We start from the raw sequence: 15588 nt of genomic DNA on the forward strand, positions 1-15588 counted from the left end.
AAATAAAAAAAAAGGAAAAAAGAAAAAAGGAGAGAGACTGTCTAGACTGGGCACTTTCCTCACCACGTATACGTTCACAGCATTGGTTGTCACTGTTCATGTCCTGCCCTGTATGGTACAAACTGTCCCCCGGATTACATGCATGAGGCTCAGAGAACATCACATGCCATTGGGTACTCGCCAGTCCCGTTATAGAGGCACAAATATGTCCATTTTACAGATGGGAAACCAAGGCACCACGTAATTCACCAGTAATCACAAGCCTTAGAACCAGGAGGAGAATCTAGAAATTCCAACTCCAGAGCCCATGTGTGTAACACCAGCTCTCCTGCCCTTCCCAGGCCACAGAGCTATTAACAGTATGTCTCCATCCTCAGGTCAACTGAAGCTCTGAAGGTCAAAGGTCCAGAATCAAGGCCAAATGGTTCCTCCCTCAGTTCATGGAGATGCCCCAACCTGGCATTGTTGGGAAAGAACCCAGAGATGCAGCTGCCAGCCATGTGCGCAGCCCGGCTCCTAGCCTGGCCTCCGAGGACGGTATCCCAGCTGCTCATGGGTCCTCAAGACAAGGTCTACTGGTAGGCGAGGGAGGTTTCACGTTTTCTGCCTGCCCTCAATATTGGCTCAGCCTCCTGCCTGCAGCCTGCCTCCAAATGATGATCAATGCCGCCCTGAAAAGTCACACCTGGACAAGGAGGCTTGGTTTGGGGATCCCTGCCTGTCTCACTGGCTCTCAACCTCCCTGGCCTGACTGAGGTGGGGAAGTCTCAGTGTGCAGACAGAAGTGCCCGGTAGCTCTATCCCCTGATGGCAGAACAGGAGGCTAGGGGGACCAAACCCCAAGCAGAAGATGCACGCTGGACAACAGATGCGATGGTGGAATGGTAGAAGCGATTCCTGAGAGCCCAGGCAGATGGCCGAGTTTAAAGTAGCTCAGGCCCAGCATGCACTTCTAAGCCAAGAACATCGGCTCCGACACACCTACCTGTGCTGGGGCTGGGACAAGAGAAATCCTTTAGTTCTAAAGAACTGACATGTACTACTTTGTGACAGAATTTTCTAGCTGATGTCTAATACTGACTCCTCTCCCTTTTACATAGTACCGGGGTTGCAAGGCCCAGAGCTCACCTAAGCTGGCTGAGGACACATGACCAATCCCGATAATGGAATGTGTATAAAAGGCAGGTGTGTGTGAACTCCAGCTCATGTCCTTACAAGGAAGTGGTGTGCCCATGCCCTTTCCCCATGTTCCCTTCCTCTTGGCTGGGATGTAACCATAATGGCAGGAACTGGAACGGCTATATTGGGCCACAAGATGTCAGCACATTTCAAGGGTGGCTATAAAGCTGTCGTAGTAGCTCAGCCTGCCCATTTGAACTCCTCTGTGACAGACATACAGATTTCTATCTTGTTTAAGCCAATATTTTCTGGGTCCCTGAGACTGTCATCTCAAAGCTCAGATAGGTTCCCCAAACACTACCCACTGTGGGTGTGATGGCTTCCTAATTCCTTCTCCATCTCTGCATCGCCACTGTTGGCAACTGATTAAATGTGTGATCGAAAGCCAGAACACACCTGCTGTGCCTCCACTATCATAACAGGGATAATGAAGTCCTTTCATGCCTGAAAACATGGGACTCTTTTTTTTAGCTCACTCAAGTTCCCTGCCGTGCCTGAGAATTAGAATTCTATGAAACTGATTGATAGATTTGGAAATAACCTCCAAATTTTACAGAAAAGTTCACAAATATAGCAGAAATTTTTCTTTGGTGAGACTGAGATTTGAACTCAGGGCTTCACACTTGCAAAGTAGGTGCTGTATTTTTGAGCCAACCTCTGGTCCATTTTGCTCCATTATTTTGGAGATAGGGGTCTTGAGAACTATTTGCCTTGGCTGGCTTTGAACTGCAATCTTCCGAATCTCAGCCTCCCAAATAGCTAGGATTATAAGTGTGAGCCACTGGCACCTAACCCTAGAAATTTTTTCCCACAACCATTCAGTAAAAGATTGCTGACTCTATGCCCTATCGCCTCCAAACCTTTTGACAGATATAGAAGGACGTCCTCCTATATAACCCTGATACAGTTATCAAAATCTGGAAGTTCATGTGGGTCCATCACTATCATCCAGTTCTCATAGCCCTCTCCACTCTAATCCATAATGTCCTTTTCATGGAAATCAGAAGGTCCCTAAAGAGTAATGAAGTTAGGTTGGGACTGCCAGAGCACTTCTTCACAATGGAATCCACACATCACAGTAAATTTTCAAAGCTAGTGAGGCAAGGAGAAGTTTTTTAAAGATAAAAATGAGGAGGATTATGTCAGCTATTTGAAACAACAATTTTTGGCCACAATGACTCATAACAAGCGTGCCATCCATCTGAGGTTGAGCAGACCATCGCTGGACAGATGTCCTGTACATCTTGTATAAGGTTGTGTTGACCTCTGTGGTGACTGCTAGCTGGTATTCTAGCAGTCTTTGGTGACAGTTACTATTAGGCAGTTATGAGTAAGAACCCTTTCTTCATAACCTCCTGGCTTTATTTACTTTTGTTATTGTTGCTGCTAGGGTTGACACAAGCACCTCCATTTTAAATTTAACTATTTCTTTCACATCGACAGGAGGATCTAGAGCAGACATGGGTTGCATTTGGTTGTCATCCCTTCAGCCTGGGAGAGTTCCCCATTCCTTATTGACTTGCACGATCTTAACACTTGAGCACTTCTGACTCGGTTGTTAATGCAACACTCCTCAATTAGAATTTCCTGAAACGCCTTCATGCTTGGATGCAGGTTGTGACTCTTTGGGAGGACAGCATGAAGATGAGGCTGTGTCCTCAGAGCCTCTGATCTGGTAGCATGTGGTCTGTACTTGCTCTGTCTCTGATAAAGCTTCAATTGCTCAAGGAAGGTAGTGCCTGCCAGGCATCTCCATGGGAAGTTAGTTTTCCTTTGTAATTGGTGTAATTGATATTTTGAAACTGTATACATATCCCATTACTCAACAAATAAGTAATTCTAGTTAATAATTAATTACAAATATAATTATGAATATAACTGTGACTATAACTAATGAATATAATTAATTAATATGCTTGGCCTTGTGTGGCTTCCTGTTTTATTTAATGGGTTATAATGGACTATGATCTGTTATCATTGTACCATTTATTTATTTATTTATTCTTTTGCAGTACTTCATTTTGAACTCAGGGCCTATATCTTGAGCCACTACTACAGACTTTTTTTGTAATGGGTTTTTTTTGAGACAGGATCTCACAAACTGTTTACCCAGGCTGGTTTCAAATGGCAATGTTCCTGATCTCTGCCTCCTGAGTAGCTGGGATTACAGGTGTGAGCCACTGGCGCCCAGCTGTACTATTTATTTTATGCTGTAAGTATGCCAGATTTGGCCAGTGGGAGCCCTCGTGCTGGTTTCTGTGTTCTTTTCACATGGGTCCATCATTCTTTGAACGCTTCCTTACTTTCTGGCATAAAAATGTGTTCTAGGCGGATCTGTGGTTTCCCAGCCCAAGCTCAGCAGCTGCTACTTCTCTCAGGAACCCTGGATCTTTGAAGTGGAGAATAAACAGTGGTTGGTGTCTGGGTGCTGGGGTGTTACTGTCCTCAGTTGGGGACACATGTGTGCATGTGGATACACTCATTTACATCTATCTTTACTTCTGTATCTGTCGAGGTAGATTGAGAACCATGAGTTCATATCAGCATCTCCAATTCCAGCCCAATAAAAAAAGGTTGTTTTTCCTTTCCATGCCTATAACCCCTTCCAGATAGCAGAAACTGGCTGCCATTGTCCTTCCTATGTTGACTTATCTGCCACACCCTCTGTAGTGACTAACCAACTGCTCACCTCCCTGGCAGAGGATGCTGTCCACACCCTCCCCCAGGCTCTGAGGCCCTGCACCATGCCACCTCCCTGGGCAGGGGCCCTGCTACCTCCTACTCACTCATCACCCCACCGGAGCCTCCAGCCCCTCCCCCACAGACAGACCCCACCCAGCCCAACTGTCCTCATAGCCTGTGGGCTGACCTGTTAGGGAATGGGAAGAGAGGAAGGAGAAAGCACCCATGAGAGCTTCCGATGACACAGAATACTCTAGTCAATGGTGCTGGTTGTTTTGATGTTTAGCGACACAAGATGCAGCCTGCAATGATCCCTCCATCAGACTGTTCTCTTGGGACTGAGGCTTTCTGGATGGGGTCACTTGGGGCACTGTCTATACCATTGCAGGGCCTGAGAGGGGAACTAGCCCTTGCTTCCCGTGGTCTCAGGCCCCATGCTGGGCCTGGGATGGGTTACATTTTCATGCTCACCCAGCTTCAGGGCTGTCCAGATTTCCCACACACTCTCCCTGTTGCTCCTCTGTCTTCTGGAAGCCGAGGTACGCCTGCATCTGCCAACCATTAATCCCACCAAGCTGCAGGCCACCTACACCCCAGGCTGCCCAGGCCCGGCAGCCCCTCTGGTCTCAGCAGAGAGTGATACCAACCCAAGCTGGGCTATTTTTGGATCTCCCTTCAGACTCTCTTATGGGCTGGCTTTCCAGGATATGCTTCTCTTTCCTATAGGAGAGAGATGTATAAGAAAAAGATTCAGGAAACAGCCAGGCACCAGTGGCTCCTGCCTGTAAAACCAGCTACTTGGGAGTCAGATATCAGGAGGATTAATGTTTAAAGCCAGCCTAGGCAAATAGTTCATGCGACCCTATCTTGAAAATAACCCAACGCACAAAAAAAAAAAAAAAAAAAGGACTGGTGGAGTGGCTCAAGTGGTAGAGTGCCTGCCTATCAAGCATGAGGTCCTGAGTTCAAAAATATTACCAAAAAAATAAAAATAAAATAAGACTCAGGAAATCAGGGAGTGTTAGCACCAGTTGGCCCCAGATGTCACCTGGGATAGGGGCCTGCTTACCAAGAGTCTAACTGAAGAAGCTCAAAAGTCAAGGTCACTTCCAAAGTCTGGGTGTTTAGTGATCAAGTCTTGTAGTCTTTACCTTAAAGACTAGAATCTTAAATTGCATAAGCTGCAGGCCCCAGGACCTGGGCTTGCCCTGGATCTAATGCCACATTAAAGTGGACTCCCAAGTCAGGCACTGGTGGCTCACTTCTATAATCCTAGCTACTTGGGAGTCTGAGATAGGGAGGATCGAGGTTCAAGGGAAGCCCAGACAAATAGTTTGTCAGAGCCCATCTCCAAAAACAAAACCCAAAACAAAAAATAAAACTGGACTCCCAGGTTTAAAGTGGTGGAAAAGAAATAGGACAAGACCTCTGTGTAAGGCATAGCAGCTCAGTATGTCACAGAAAAGAGTAAGATTACCTGGGTTCAAATTTCAGCTCTCACATAGACCAGCTGTGAAATTCTGGAAGTTGCTCTGTGCCTCAGTTTCCTCCAATAGCATTCACCTCACAGGGTTGGAGAGAGTATTAAATAAGTTGATAGATGATAGACAGATAGATAGATTGAGAGAGACTATCTTCCAAATAGCACTTAGACATAGTCTTTCCGTTTATCTCTGTAGAGTGGTACCCTCCAAACACCTTGAAGAGTCCTCGGTCCTATTCTGTAAGGCCAAGACTTTTCCTGAGTCTTTACCCAGCTTTCACCACCTCAGGAAGGTTTCAGAGCATTCGGATTTCAAGATTGCTGTCCTGGACTGTTCTGCCAGGCAGTGGCAGAGCACAAGTGTGTTCTCATGCCAGCAGCTGGAAGCACGGTGTGCCGGCTAGGTCAGCAGCTGTCTCCTGACCCTGTTCTTAAGAGAAGGGGTCCTTTGTACCCTGACCCCATGAAAGAGCGAAAATGAGGCTGGGTGGGCTGGGACGGATTCAGGACGGATTAGGAGGTTGCTGGCTGGGACAGTGGGACAGTGTGTGACATGAATTGGCCATAGACTCCAGCCTCTAAGGAAACTTCCACCTGGAAGGCTGTGGGCTAGGAATTCCAGGCCTAGGGTCCCCTATAAGAGATGGCAAAGTGGGGGATTTTGACCCCTCTTGCCGCTGGTCTGGCCCTTCTGTTCCCTGTGTCAGAAAGCTGGCTGCCAAGCCATTGGCATTTCATAGGCATTTTTCTCCTTTCTTTCCTAGTTGGGCTTGTGAGACAAATGGTGAGTAACAAACACTGTCAGCTCATCAGGAAACATGGGGTCCCCATGCCCCTAGAAGGCCTGTCTGCCTGGCACAGCTACTCCCTGGGCAGTAACTATCCCCTGGCACCAGCCTGGCCTTCTCAGGGCCTTCCCTTCTTATTATAGCTCTCCAGAACTGGCCACCACCTTTTCCTTCCTCCTCCACCCTGTCCTGCCCCCTCCCCCTGGCCTCTGCTCACCAGCCCCCTTCTCAGCCCCACTCCCTCTCAGCCAAGGCCCTAGCCAGCTGATATAGGCAGGCCGTGTAATTTGTACCCCACATGGGCTATGAATGACAACAGCATAAATTAGGACTGTCCTGGCCAGGCTAGGCTGTGTGGTCAACCTGAGTATATTCAAACACCAGGTCATTTTATTTTTCCCCATTCCCTCAGCTTGCTGTCCTTCCTACCCTTTTCAGAATACCAATTCCAGCTCATCCTTTCTTTCTGGTCAGCAGATCCCTTGACTTCTCTCACCAGCCCCTGGTAGAGGGCTGCAGCTGGCTTGTCTGCCTGGCCAGACTGATCAGTACATTTTTGGGAATCTTATAAGCCAGTTGTTTAATCCCGTCATCAATTTCAAATAAAATGATTGGAACTTCTACTTAAATAATTTCACGACAAAGATAATAAATACTTTAAATTCACCACTTCCAATGATATCACGATTCTGTGCTCTTGACGTTGTTTGTGTCTGTCTAGCAGAAACATCACACAGTGATTTATCAGTTACTGCAGGTCTCTGCCCAGCTCTGAGTTCAGCCATGTCAGCTTGGCAGTGAGGGTGCACGGAAGTATTTACACCACTGTAATTGGCTACGTTTTAAATCAGGGTTTTATTTATTGTTTTGTTGATGGGTGCATACTTCATAAAGTGATGGAAGAAAGAAAATGTTAGTGACACATAAGAAACTTTAAAGTGCATTGGGCCTGCAGCCTTTATATTGTGAGTAACACAAAAAAAATTGAGGAAATATTTTTCTAGCATTTGAAAACTATTATCTGATTCACAAAAGAAATTGTTCAGGTCATTGACAAAATGAGTAAATCTCCAAATATAGACTGTTGAAGCCAAAAGAGTTTTCACACAATAAACATTTGTGTGACGGTGAGAAATGCTTTACCAGCAGGTTACCAATCAGACTTAAGGATCGTACATTTAACAGGGAAAAGAGAGCCAATCAAAGATGCAGATCCATTTGTCAAATCATTGCTGAATTTAAGTTTGATAAGGGTCAATGTACAAGTTCTGTGAGAATAGATCAACTTTATGGAATTTACATTGTGGAGTGTGGCATCGTTTAATGTCATCTGTCAATCGTGTGCTCCATGTTCTTTGTATCAGTAGATCTTCTAAGAGGCACATGTATGTGTGTACGTGTGTACATGTTTGGTGGAGAGCCAGTTGTTAAGCATTTATCAGCTCACCTCTGCCATCCCTTTGCCTAGGCTGGGTTAGGTTGCCTCTTCCACGGTGGGATCTGATCTATAAAGGCTGCATCTTTTTGTGTGTGTGTCATTTACTGAACTTGAGGATAGGGAAATCTTTGTGACGCCAATTGTAACAATGTCTGGTACACACCAGGCACCTCTTTGGAAATGAATGAATGAAAGGATTTAACAGCTGGGGCAGGTGAAGTCATGTTCTGTAACTTTCCATAACTTCACCTCTTCCTGAGGAGGGGACTGATTTCCTGGCCCTCTTGTGGGACAGTGTGGCCGTGTGAGTCTAGAGCAGTAATAGGTGGTAGAAGAGATGTCAGCCACTTTCAGCCTGACATCTAAATATTTCCCACGAGACCCTCCCAATCTTTCTTCCTTCCTTGTCACGTGGATATTTGTGGTGCTGTGTCTTAGTCTGTGTTGTGCTGTTTTAACAGGATACCACAAACTGGGAAATGTATACACAGTAAAGTCTGTTTGGCTCACACAGTTCTGGAGGCTGGGAAGTCCACACTTGAGGACTCCATCTGGTGAGGGCTTGCTATGTCATAACATGGAAAAGACATCACATGGAAGAGAATGGGCAAGAGTGGGCAAGAGTAGGCAAGAGGGGGCTGAAGTCTCTTTTTTAAGGAAAGCATTGTCATGATAATGATCTCAACCCATTTAGGAAGGTGGAGCCCTGGGACCTCAACACCTCCCATGAGGCCCCACATCCAGCACTGCTGATGAAGCTTCCAACACAGGAACTTGGGGCCCATTCAAACCACAGGTTCTTGCTAGCATAGGCACAAGAAGGGAATGGGACGTCTGTCCTACAAAGTTGCTGCCTCTGAACTTACAGGGTTCATTCATTACACCGCCTGTCCTAACCTACCAGGGCTCTTCCAAGGAGGAGTCGAGGATGGGTGGTGACTTGGGCCTGGCTTGCACAGCTTGTCCTGTGGCAGGCTTGAGCCAGGCTGGAGTTCAGCTTCACTCTCGCTGTATGTACCATGTCCCTGGGGGCATTTGCCCCTCTACACACTTTTTCAGAAATACAGAATAAAGTGTAAATCCAAGGTGGGTTTTGTTCAGGGCCCATTTCCAACAATATCTGGTTAGGACTCATTCATGAGACAGGAGGCACACCCACCAAATGTCCTCTGTCATTAAGGAATCAGCTGGTGTGGCCTATGTCTAGAATTCAGTCTCCCATTAAAGGTTATTAGTCTGGCCCACAAGTGCCCCTCCCAGGCCTGTCATTTACCACTTCCCTCTGAACTTATCTGGACCCGATCTTGGACTTGGACAGAGGACCAGGGTTGGAAGTGACATTCCCAGGGCATAGGACTTGGGCCCAAGTACCAAGCCAAACAAACGGGGCTCCCCATTTTTAGCTGGAGAAGCGTTAGCCCGGCACCCCCAAATCTCTCAAGTGTGAGGCACTGCCATCAGCAAACGGTGTTTACAGAAGACCTTGGTTCTTGCGTTCCAGCGTGGAAGAATCCAAGCAGAACACGTGCATGGGGTGAGGTAGAATAGTGTTAATGAGGAAAGGGGAGTCACCCGTCTGCCAGGTGAGGGAAGAGAAGAAGGGCCAGGGTCTTCTGGTAGGACATCTTCATACTACCTTGAACTTGGAGGTGGGGAGACAATCACCTGGCTCCTCTCACCTGCGGGCTAGGGGGAGGAGCTCTTGAGTCAAGAGGGGGAGCAGTCCTAGGTTCCCAACCTAGCGTGCCTCAGCACAAGGCTGGTTACTGTAGAGTCTCAGGGTAGCACCCTGTACACAGCTCAGGTGGATGGGCATTGCACCAGCCACCCTGCTAGGCGCAGTGCCCATTCCTCCCTCCCCTGAAAGCTTAGCCATTTTCCCTTTCTTTGATTGCAAACCAGGATGTTGAAATCGTCAGGTTGAGGTCACGGAGCCCCAGAGGTGGGGTGACTTGAGGGGTGAGTTGGCACATTCCCGACTCCTAATTACCTGTGATGACAGGGACCTTCCACTTCCCCGGCCCCACCCTTCTCTCCTGCTCAGGAATTCCACCCATGGCTTCTGCTTAATCCTCTCCCTGCAGCGCCAGTCTTGCCTTCGTTTGTTTTCTGTCTTCACCACAGACTATTAGCTCAGGAGTGGGACTTGGCTTTGTTTTGCTTTTATTTTACTGTGAAGAATGGTGCCGTGTTTGTTCAATGACTGCTAGATTGCAGGGCCTGTGTGGACAGGGGCTGTGCCTCTTCTCTGGGGTTCTCATCTGGGGACAGTGGAGGCTGACAACCCTCATGTGCCCTTTTCTTCCTCCTGCTTTCCTTCCTGACTTACTCTTCGTCTTTGCATGAGCCATGTCCTCTGCCTCAAGCACATTCTATTTGTGTTTTAGTCTTAAAGCTCCAGCTTGTCCTTCAGGTCAAGCCAGGAAAGATGGGCCATCTTCCCTGACCTCTGTCCTGTAGCCTCATATTTCCCCTTTCGCAGTCTGGTCATACCTTCTCAAAAATCAGCTTGTCTGTCTGTCTACAAGCTTAGAGAGGGTGGCACCTGAATGTCCTATTCACCAGCACACAGTGGGTACCTAAATGTTGGTCAGATGGATCTAGGATGGATTGATCTACTCCAGGAAGTTCTAGAAGTCATGTCCTGGGGATGCAGGCAGTATGGCTTGGCCCTTGTCTGGTGGGGGTCTCCACCAATTGTCTCTCTGACAAGCACCATACTCAGAACCAAGGAAATGGCCCCAGACTACTGTTTCTGTGTGTCTGTCTGTCTCACTCTTTGTCCCCCTTAAGCCAGAGTATGTTCTTTTTAAATTAAGAGAGTATGGCTAGGGGCGTGGCTTAAGTGCTATCCCCAGTGCCACCAAAAGTGAATTAATATAAATAAATAAAAAACACTCATGAGACTTCTGAGCCACTCTTATTTTCAGTGTTTACACAGACATTCCATTTAAGAACTATTTATTGAGCATTTACTATTGGCTGAATGGCACACTAGGTACTGGGGATTCAAAGGTGAGTGAGAATAAGGGGTCCTGCCTCAAGGGCTTGTTAATACCCACATTCCTAGGTCCCACCTCCAGACTTTCTGATCCGTTAGGCCTGAGCGTCTTCTCATCTGCATCTCTGACAAATGTGCTGGAGCTGGCTGGGTATGGGGTGTGTCTGGAAGCCAGCACCCCTCTGGCCCAGCAGCTCAGACATGCACTTTGTCCTCGCCAACCCCTGGGTGGCCCAGAGGCTCTGGCTGGACAGTCCCCCAGTGTTGGGGCCAGGCTGGGCTGGTGCTGCCTCCAGACAGGAGGTGCAGGGAGAGGCCGGCTCCGAGAAGAGCTCTGTGTCTTCCATGGGCAAGGACAGGAGACGTGGAGAAGTGTGAGTGAGCTCAGAAGATTGGCTTCCTCCCATGTTGGGTTTCTGAGCAGGAAGCCAGACCCACCTGGCCTGAGAGAAGGAAAATAAACTTGAGACACTATGTTTAGCAAGCGGGCAAACCTTGCTGCTCTGGAACTGAAATCTAAAACTGGCTTGTTGCATCTCTGCATAGGAAGCCAGCATCCACAGCTGCCTCCCAGGGATGCCAGGGCACTCTGTCTGGCCGCAGCAGCCACTCCTGGGGCCTGTCTTACTCCAGGTCCCCAGGGCTGTGTGGGAATCCCCTGCTGCCTCTGTGGCAGTGATGACTAATGACAGTCACGATGAGGGTGTGAGGCAGCAGGTGCTAAGCCGTCCCCCTTCCCTGTGTGATCTCAGGTAGCCCTTATGGTGAACCTGAGAGTTAAAGGCTCGTACAGTTCACCCCATTTTTTTCTGATGAAGAAAAAGAGACTCAGCAGGGATTTGAACTTGGGTGGGGACCATGATGACATGTGCTCTGTGCCAACTATGGCTGATCTCAGGACAGTCACAGAGGACAATTCCTCTTTCAGAGCCTGAGCCTCCACAGGTGGGGAGCTCACACTTGTGTGGACAACTCGTTCCATTCAGGTCAGTCTGAATGGCAGGCAAGTCTGTGCTGAGCTAAGATATTGCTTCTTGCCCTCTCTGTGCTGCTCAGTTACCCAGCAAGCATTCCTTTAGGCCTTTCAGCCTCTCCTGTCTGTTATTTCCAGGCCCCGTGTGCTCAGCCAGACACTCTCACTGTCTTCTCCCCCTCACAAAGCGCTACAGGTTGCCATGTGGAATCTGAAATCCAGTAGTATGCTCAGAGCAAAATATACCTTTGAAAACAGGTGAAGCTGATTTGTAGAAAGAGCAAATAGTCCCTTAGAATAAAAAAAAAGACAAAAAAAAAAAGCCCCTTTTTGGTGGACTTAGATGAAAAAAAAAAACAACTGGTTTAAAAGGAAAATTTGAAACTAGTTGTGGTGATGCATGCCTGTCATCCCAGCTCTGAGGAGGCTAGGCAAGAGGATCTCAAGTTGAAGGGCAGCGTGGGTGACATAGCAAGACCCCGTGTCAAAAAAAAAAAGTGTTTTTCCAATCTGGCCTATGCTGGTACTGAAGGTAATTATTTCCAGAAGAAATTTACAAAAAAAAAAAAATAATTTCAATGATAGCAACATTATTCAATGAAAGGTAGAACCTATCAAGTCAGGGATGCTCTGTTCTTCGAGGCAGGCACATTCCAATAAAATGGAGACAAAAATGTCAGCAACGCCGCAGACTATGCTAGCTTATGCAGGACTGGAGACATTTCCCACTGCAATTGGGTCAGGAAGGGGATGGAGCGAAAAACTTAAGCTGGGGAAATATCTCCTCATTCCAGCTCCCTCCAGAGCCAGGTGCCCCGGGTGGAGGCCCAGGCTGCGGCAGGCTGCTGCCAGAGCAGGTCTGTGGACTTTCCACTGAAGCCTGGTTGCCATTCCAGTAAAATCCAGGGCTTCAAAGCCAGGGAGTGGGCAACCTGCCAGGATCCCAGCTAGCTGCGCTGCACTGTGTGCTGTGCACAGAAGCCCTGCCCTGCAGGGGTGGTGGGAACTGGCAATTTCAGGTTCCAGAACCGAGTCCTCAGGGGAGGGAGCCAAAGGATCTGCCTTGCACTGGATCCCCCAAGGCAGAGGTCAGGCTCAGACTCCAGGAGCCACACCCCTGCCTCCTGGCTCACAGCCTCCCTATAGACACCACCTTGCCTGCTGCAGGGCTTTCTGCTAGGTCTGATTCCAGGATGTCACAATTTTCATCTGTCTTTCCTTCTTATCCTTAAGACACGTCCCTGGTCCCTAGTGGCAGAAATGTAACTGTACATCAAGGATGAACCCTGGGGAAAACAAGAAGTGACTCCATAGGAGGCAAGAGAAGCCCTGTAGAAGAGGAACAAGATGGCATCACACGGTCCTCCTGATAATGGGAGGTTTGGACCCTTCCACACTCTGGAGAAGAGAAGGCTTCTTTGAGTGGCATCAAAGAAGGTGCTGGAAGCAGCACATTTGGAGCTCAGGCAACCTGGGCAGTGGAAGCAGTGGTCCAGGAGGTCCTGGTAAAGAGGAGCCTGTCTGTGGGAAGCCATTGCAGCCCCACCTGGCAGGAGTCACAGGGATAAGGGAGGTAATACAGCAACCCACAGCGTCTCCCTGTGGAGGGGACACAAGGGTTTGCTGGATGAATGAACAATGTCAGAGTCAACACCACTTGGCTCACTTCCCAAGCTTCCAAAATTAAGAATACAGGTTTCACTCCTGGGGATATACCCAAAAGACTGTGACACACGTTACTCCAGAGGCACCTGCACACCCATGTTTATTGCAGCACTATTCACAATAGCCAAGTTATGGAAACAGCCAAGATGCCCCAGCACTGACGAATGGATTAAGAAAATGTGGTATCTATACACAATGGAATTTTATGCAGCCATGAAGAAGAACGAAGTGTTATCATTCGCTGGTAAATGGATGGAATTGGAGAACATCATTCTGAGTGAGGTTAGCCTGGCCCAAAAAACCAAAAATCGTATGTTCTCCCTCATATGTGGACATTAGATCAAGGGCAAACATAACAAGGGGACTGGACTTTGATCACAAGATAAAAGCGAGAGCACACAAGGGAGGGGTGAGGATAAGTAAGACACCCAAAAAATTAGCTAGCATTAGTTGCCCTTAACGCAGAGAAACTAAAGCAGATACCTTAAAATCAACTGAGGCCAATAGGAGAAGGGGACCAGGAACTAGAGAAAAGGTTAGATCAAAAAGAATTAACCTAGAAGGTAACACACATGCACAGGAAATCAATGTGAGTCAATACCCTGTATAGCTATCCTTATCTCAACCAGCAAAACCCCTTGTTCCTTCCTATTATTGCTTATACTCTCTCTACAACAAAATTAGAAATAAGGGCAAAATAGTTTCTGCTGGGTATTGAGGGGGGGGAGGAGGGGGCGGAGTGGGTGGTAAGGGAGGGGGTGGGGGCAGGGGGGAGAAATGAACCAAGCCTTGTATGCACATATGAATAATAAAAAAATAAAAATTAAAAAAAAAAGAATACACGTTTCAAGCTGGGCACAGTAGGGCACAGCTATAGTCCCAGCTGCTCAGAAAGCTAAAGCAGGAGGTTCACTTGAGCCCATCAGTTTGTGGCCAGCCTGTGCTACATAGCAAGACTTTGTCTAAAAAAAAAAGAAAACAAATTTCAAACAGTTTTTTTCTCACTCTTGCACTCACACCAACTTTTTACATTATCAACATTTTAATTCCATTCTTTGAATCTTTAATATTGGAATGAGAAATAACGCACCTTCCAAAAGATTCACAAACATATGGATTATAAATTTAAAAGAGCGTGGTTAAGGGCCAGGTGTGGTGGCACATGTCTGCAATCCCAGCTACGTGAGAGGTGGAGGTAGACGGATCAGTCTGAGACTGGGGCAAAAATCGTGAGACCCTAGCTGAAAAATAAATTACAAAGAAAAAGGCTGGGGGTGTGGTTCGAGTGGAACCTCGCCTGCCAAGCAAGCATGAGGCCCTGAGTACAAATCGCAAAATAATTAATTAATTAAATTAAATTAAAAAGAACACAGTTAGCTCTGAGTTTGAAAGGCAAGACATAGGCAGGAGGTGCCTCTGCTGATACAGCATGGCAAGGCTCTTATGAATGCCTCCTTGCTCTGAAAGCTGTCCTCCCAAGGCTGGGGGCAAGAAAAAGGAGAAAGTCTGATTCCCACCATTGTTCTGCTGGACCGTGGTGGGAGCTGAAGAGATCCTGGAACTCGCTGTCACAGCAACTGCAAGGGCTGTCATTTCACAAAGGTCACAGAGACCTGCAGCCATTGTTCACAACCAGGGCAGGCCTCCTGCTGCACATCACAACACACAGGGCAGTAACACACAATAAACCACGTGAGGACGCACAGAGACACCAAGGGTGAAGTCAGTCACTCAGTACAGCTCCACATACAGACGTGTAGTGCACACACACAGGCACTCACACAGGCACACAGGTACACGCAGGCACACACACAGCTGCACGCAGGCACACACACAGCTGCAGAAACTGCCTGCTTGGCACACGGCTTCCTTGTTCATCCAGCCCCACCCCTTGAAGGTATTTCCAGAATTTAGGTTACTACCCTTGGCAGCTTTGCTTCATACACAAATATGCTGAGGTTAAAGTTTATTAAGTGTGACCCATTTGTCAGTGACTAAGTTCCATTAGCCTCAGCTTTCAAATGTGACTTTTTATGACAGTCACAGCGACTCCTTGACTGTGGACAGGGAGTGGGGCGGAGTGGAGGGGTCAGTGTCCTGAACTTAGGCGCAGCTGGACCACGGGGGGAGAGGGGTCTTCACCTTCCAGATGCTTCCTGGCCCTCAGAAGTAAGATCCGGGGGAAGGGGCCTGGAGTGAAGCCTTTAAGGACCCACAGCAAATGCAGTGAGGCGCCCTTGGAACCTGCAGTGTTGGCGATCCCATCTGAGTAGGCCCTGCAGCAGCAGGCCCTGGGAGAGGACCCAGAGCAGGCACACAGGGGTAACAGCTTCTTCCCACACTGGAGACCACCAAGCAGGCCACACAGGCTCTTTAGGT

General features: G+C 47.9%; 1 protein-coding gene across 1 annotated transcript in view; it reads left to right on the forward strand.

Annotated features, from left to right (window-relative positions):
* Window positions 1–3005, forward strand: part of Upf2 (UPF2 regulator of nonsense mediated mRNA decay) — a 123560-nt gene extending 120555 nt beyond the window's left edge. The window contains exon 22 of the mRNA XM_074056652.1: window positions 378–3005. Coding sequence (XP_073912753.1) covers window positions 378–582 — 205 coding nt within the window. The 3' untranslated portion in view covers window positions 583–3005. The remainder of the gene's footprint in view (window positions 1–377) is intronic.
* Window positions 3006–15588: the final 12583 nt, after the last annotated feature.

This window comes from Castor canadensis, chromosome 15, assembly GCF_047511655.1.
Source record: "Castor canadensis chromosome 15, mCasCan1.hap1v2, whole genome shotgun sequence".
NCBI classification, from domain to species: Eukaryota; Metazoa; Chordata; class Mammalia; order Rodentia; family Castoridae; genus Castor; species Castor canadensis.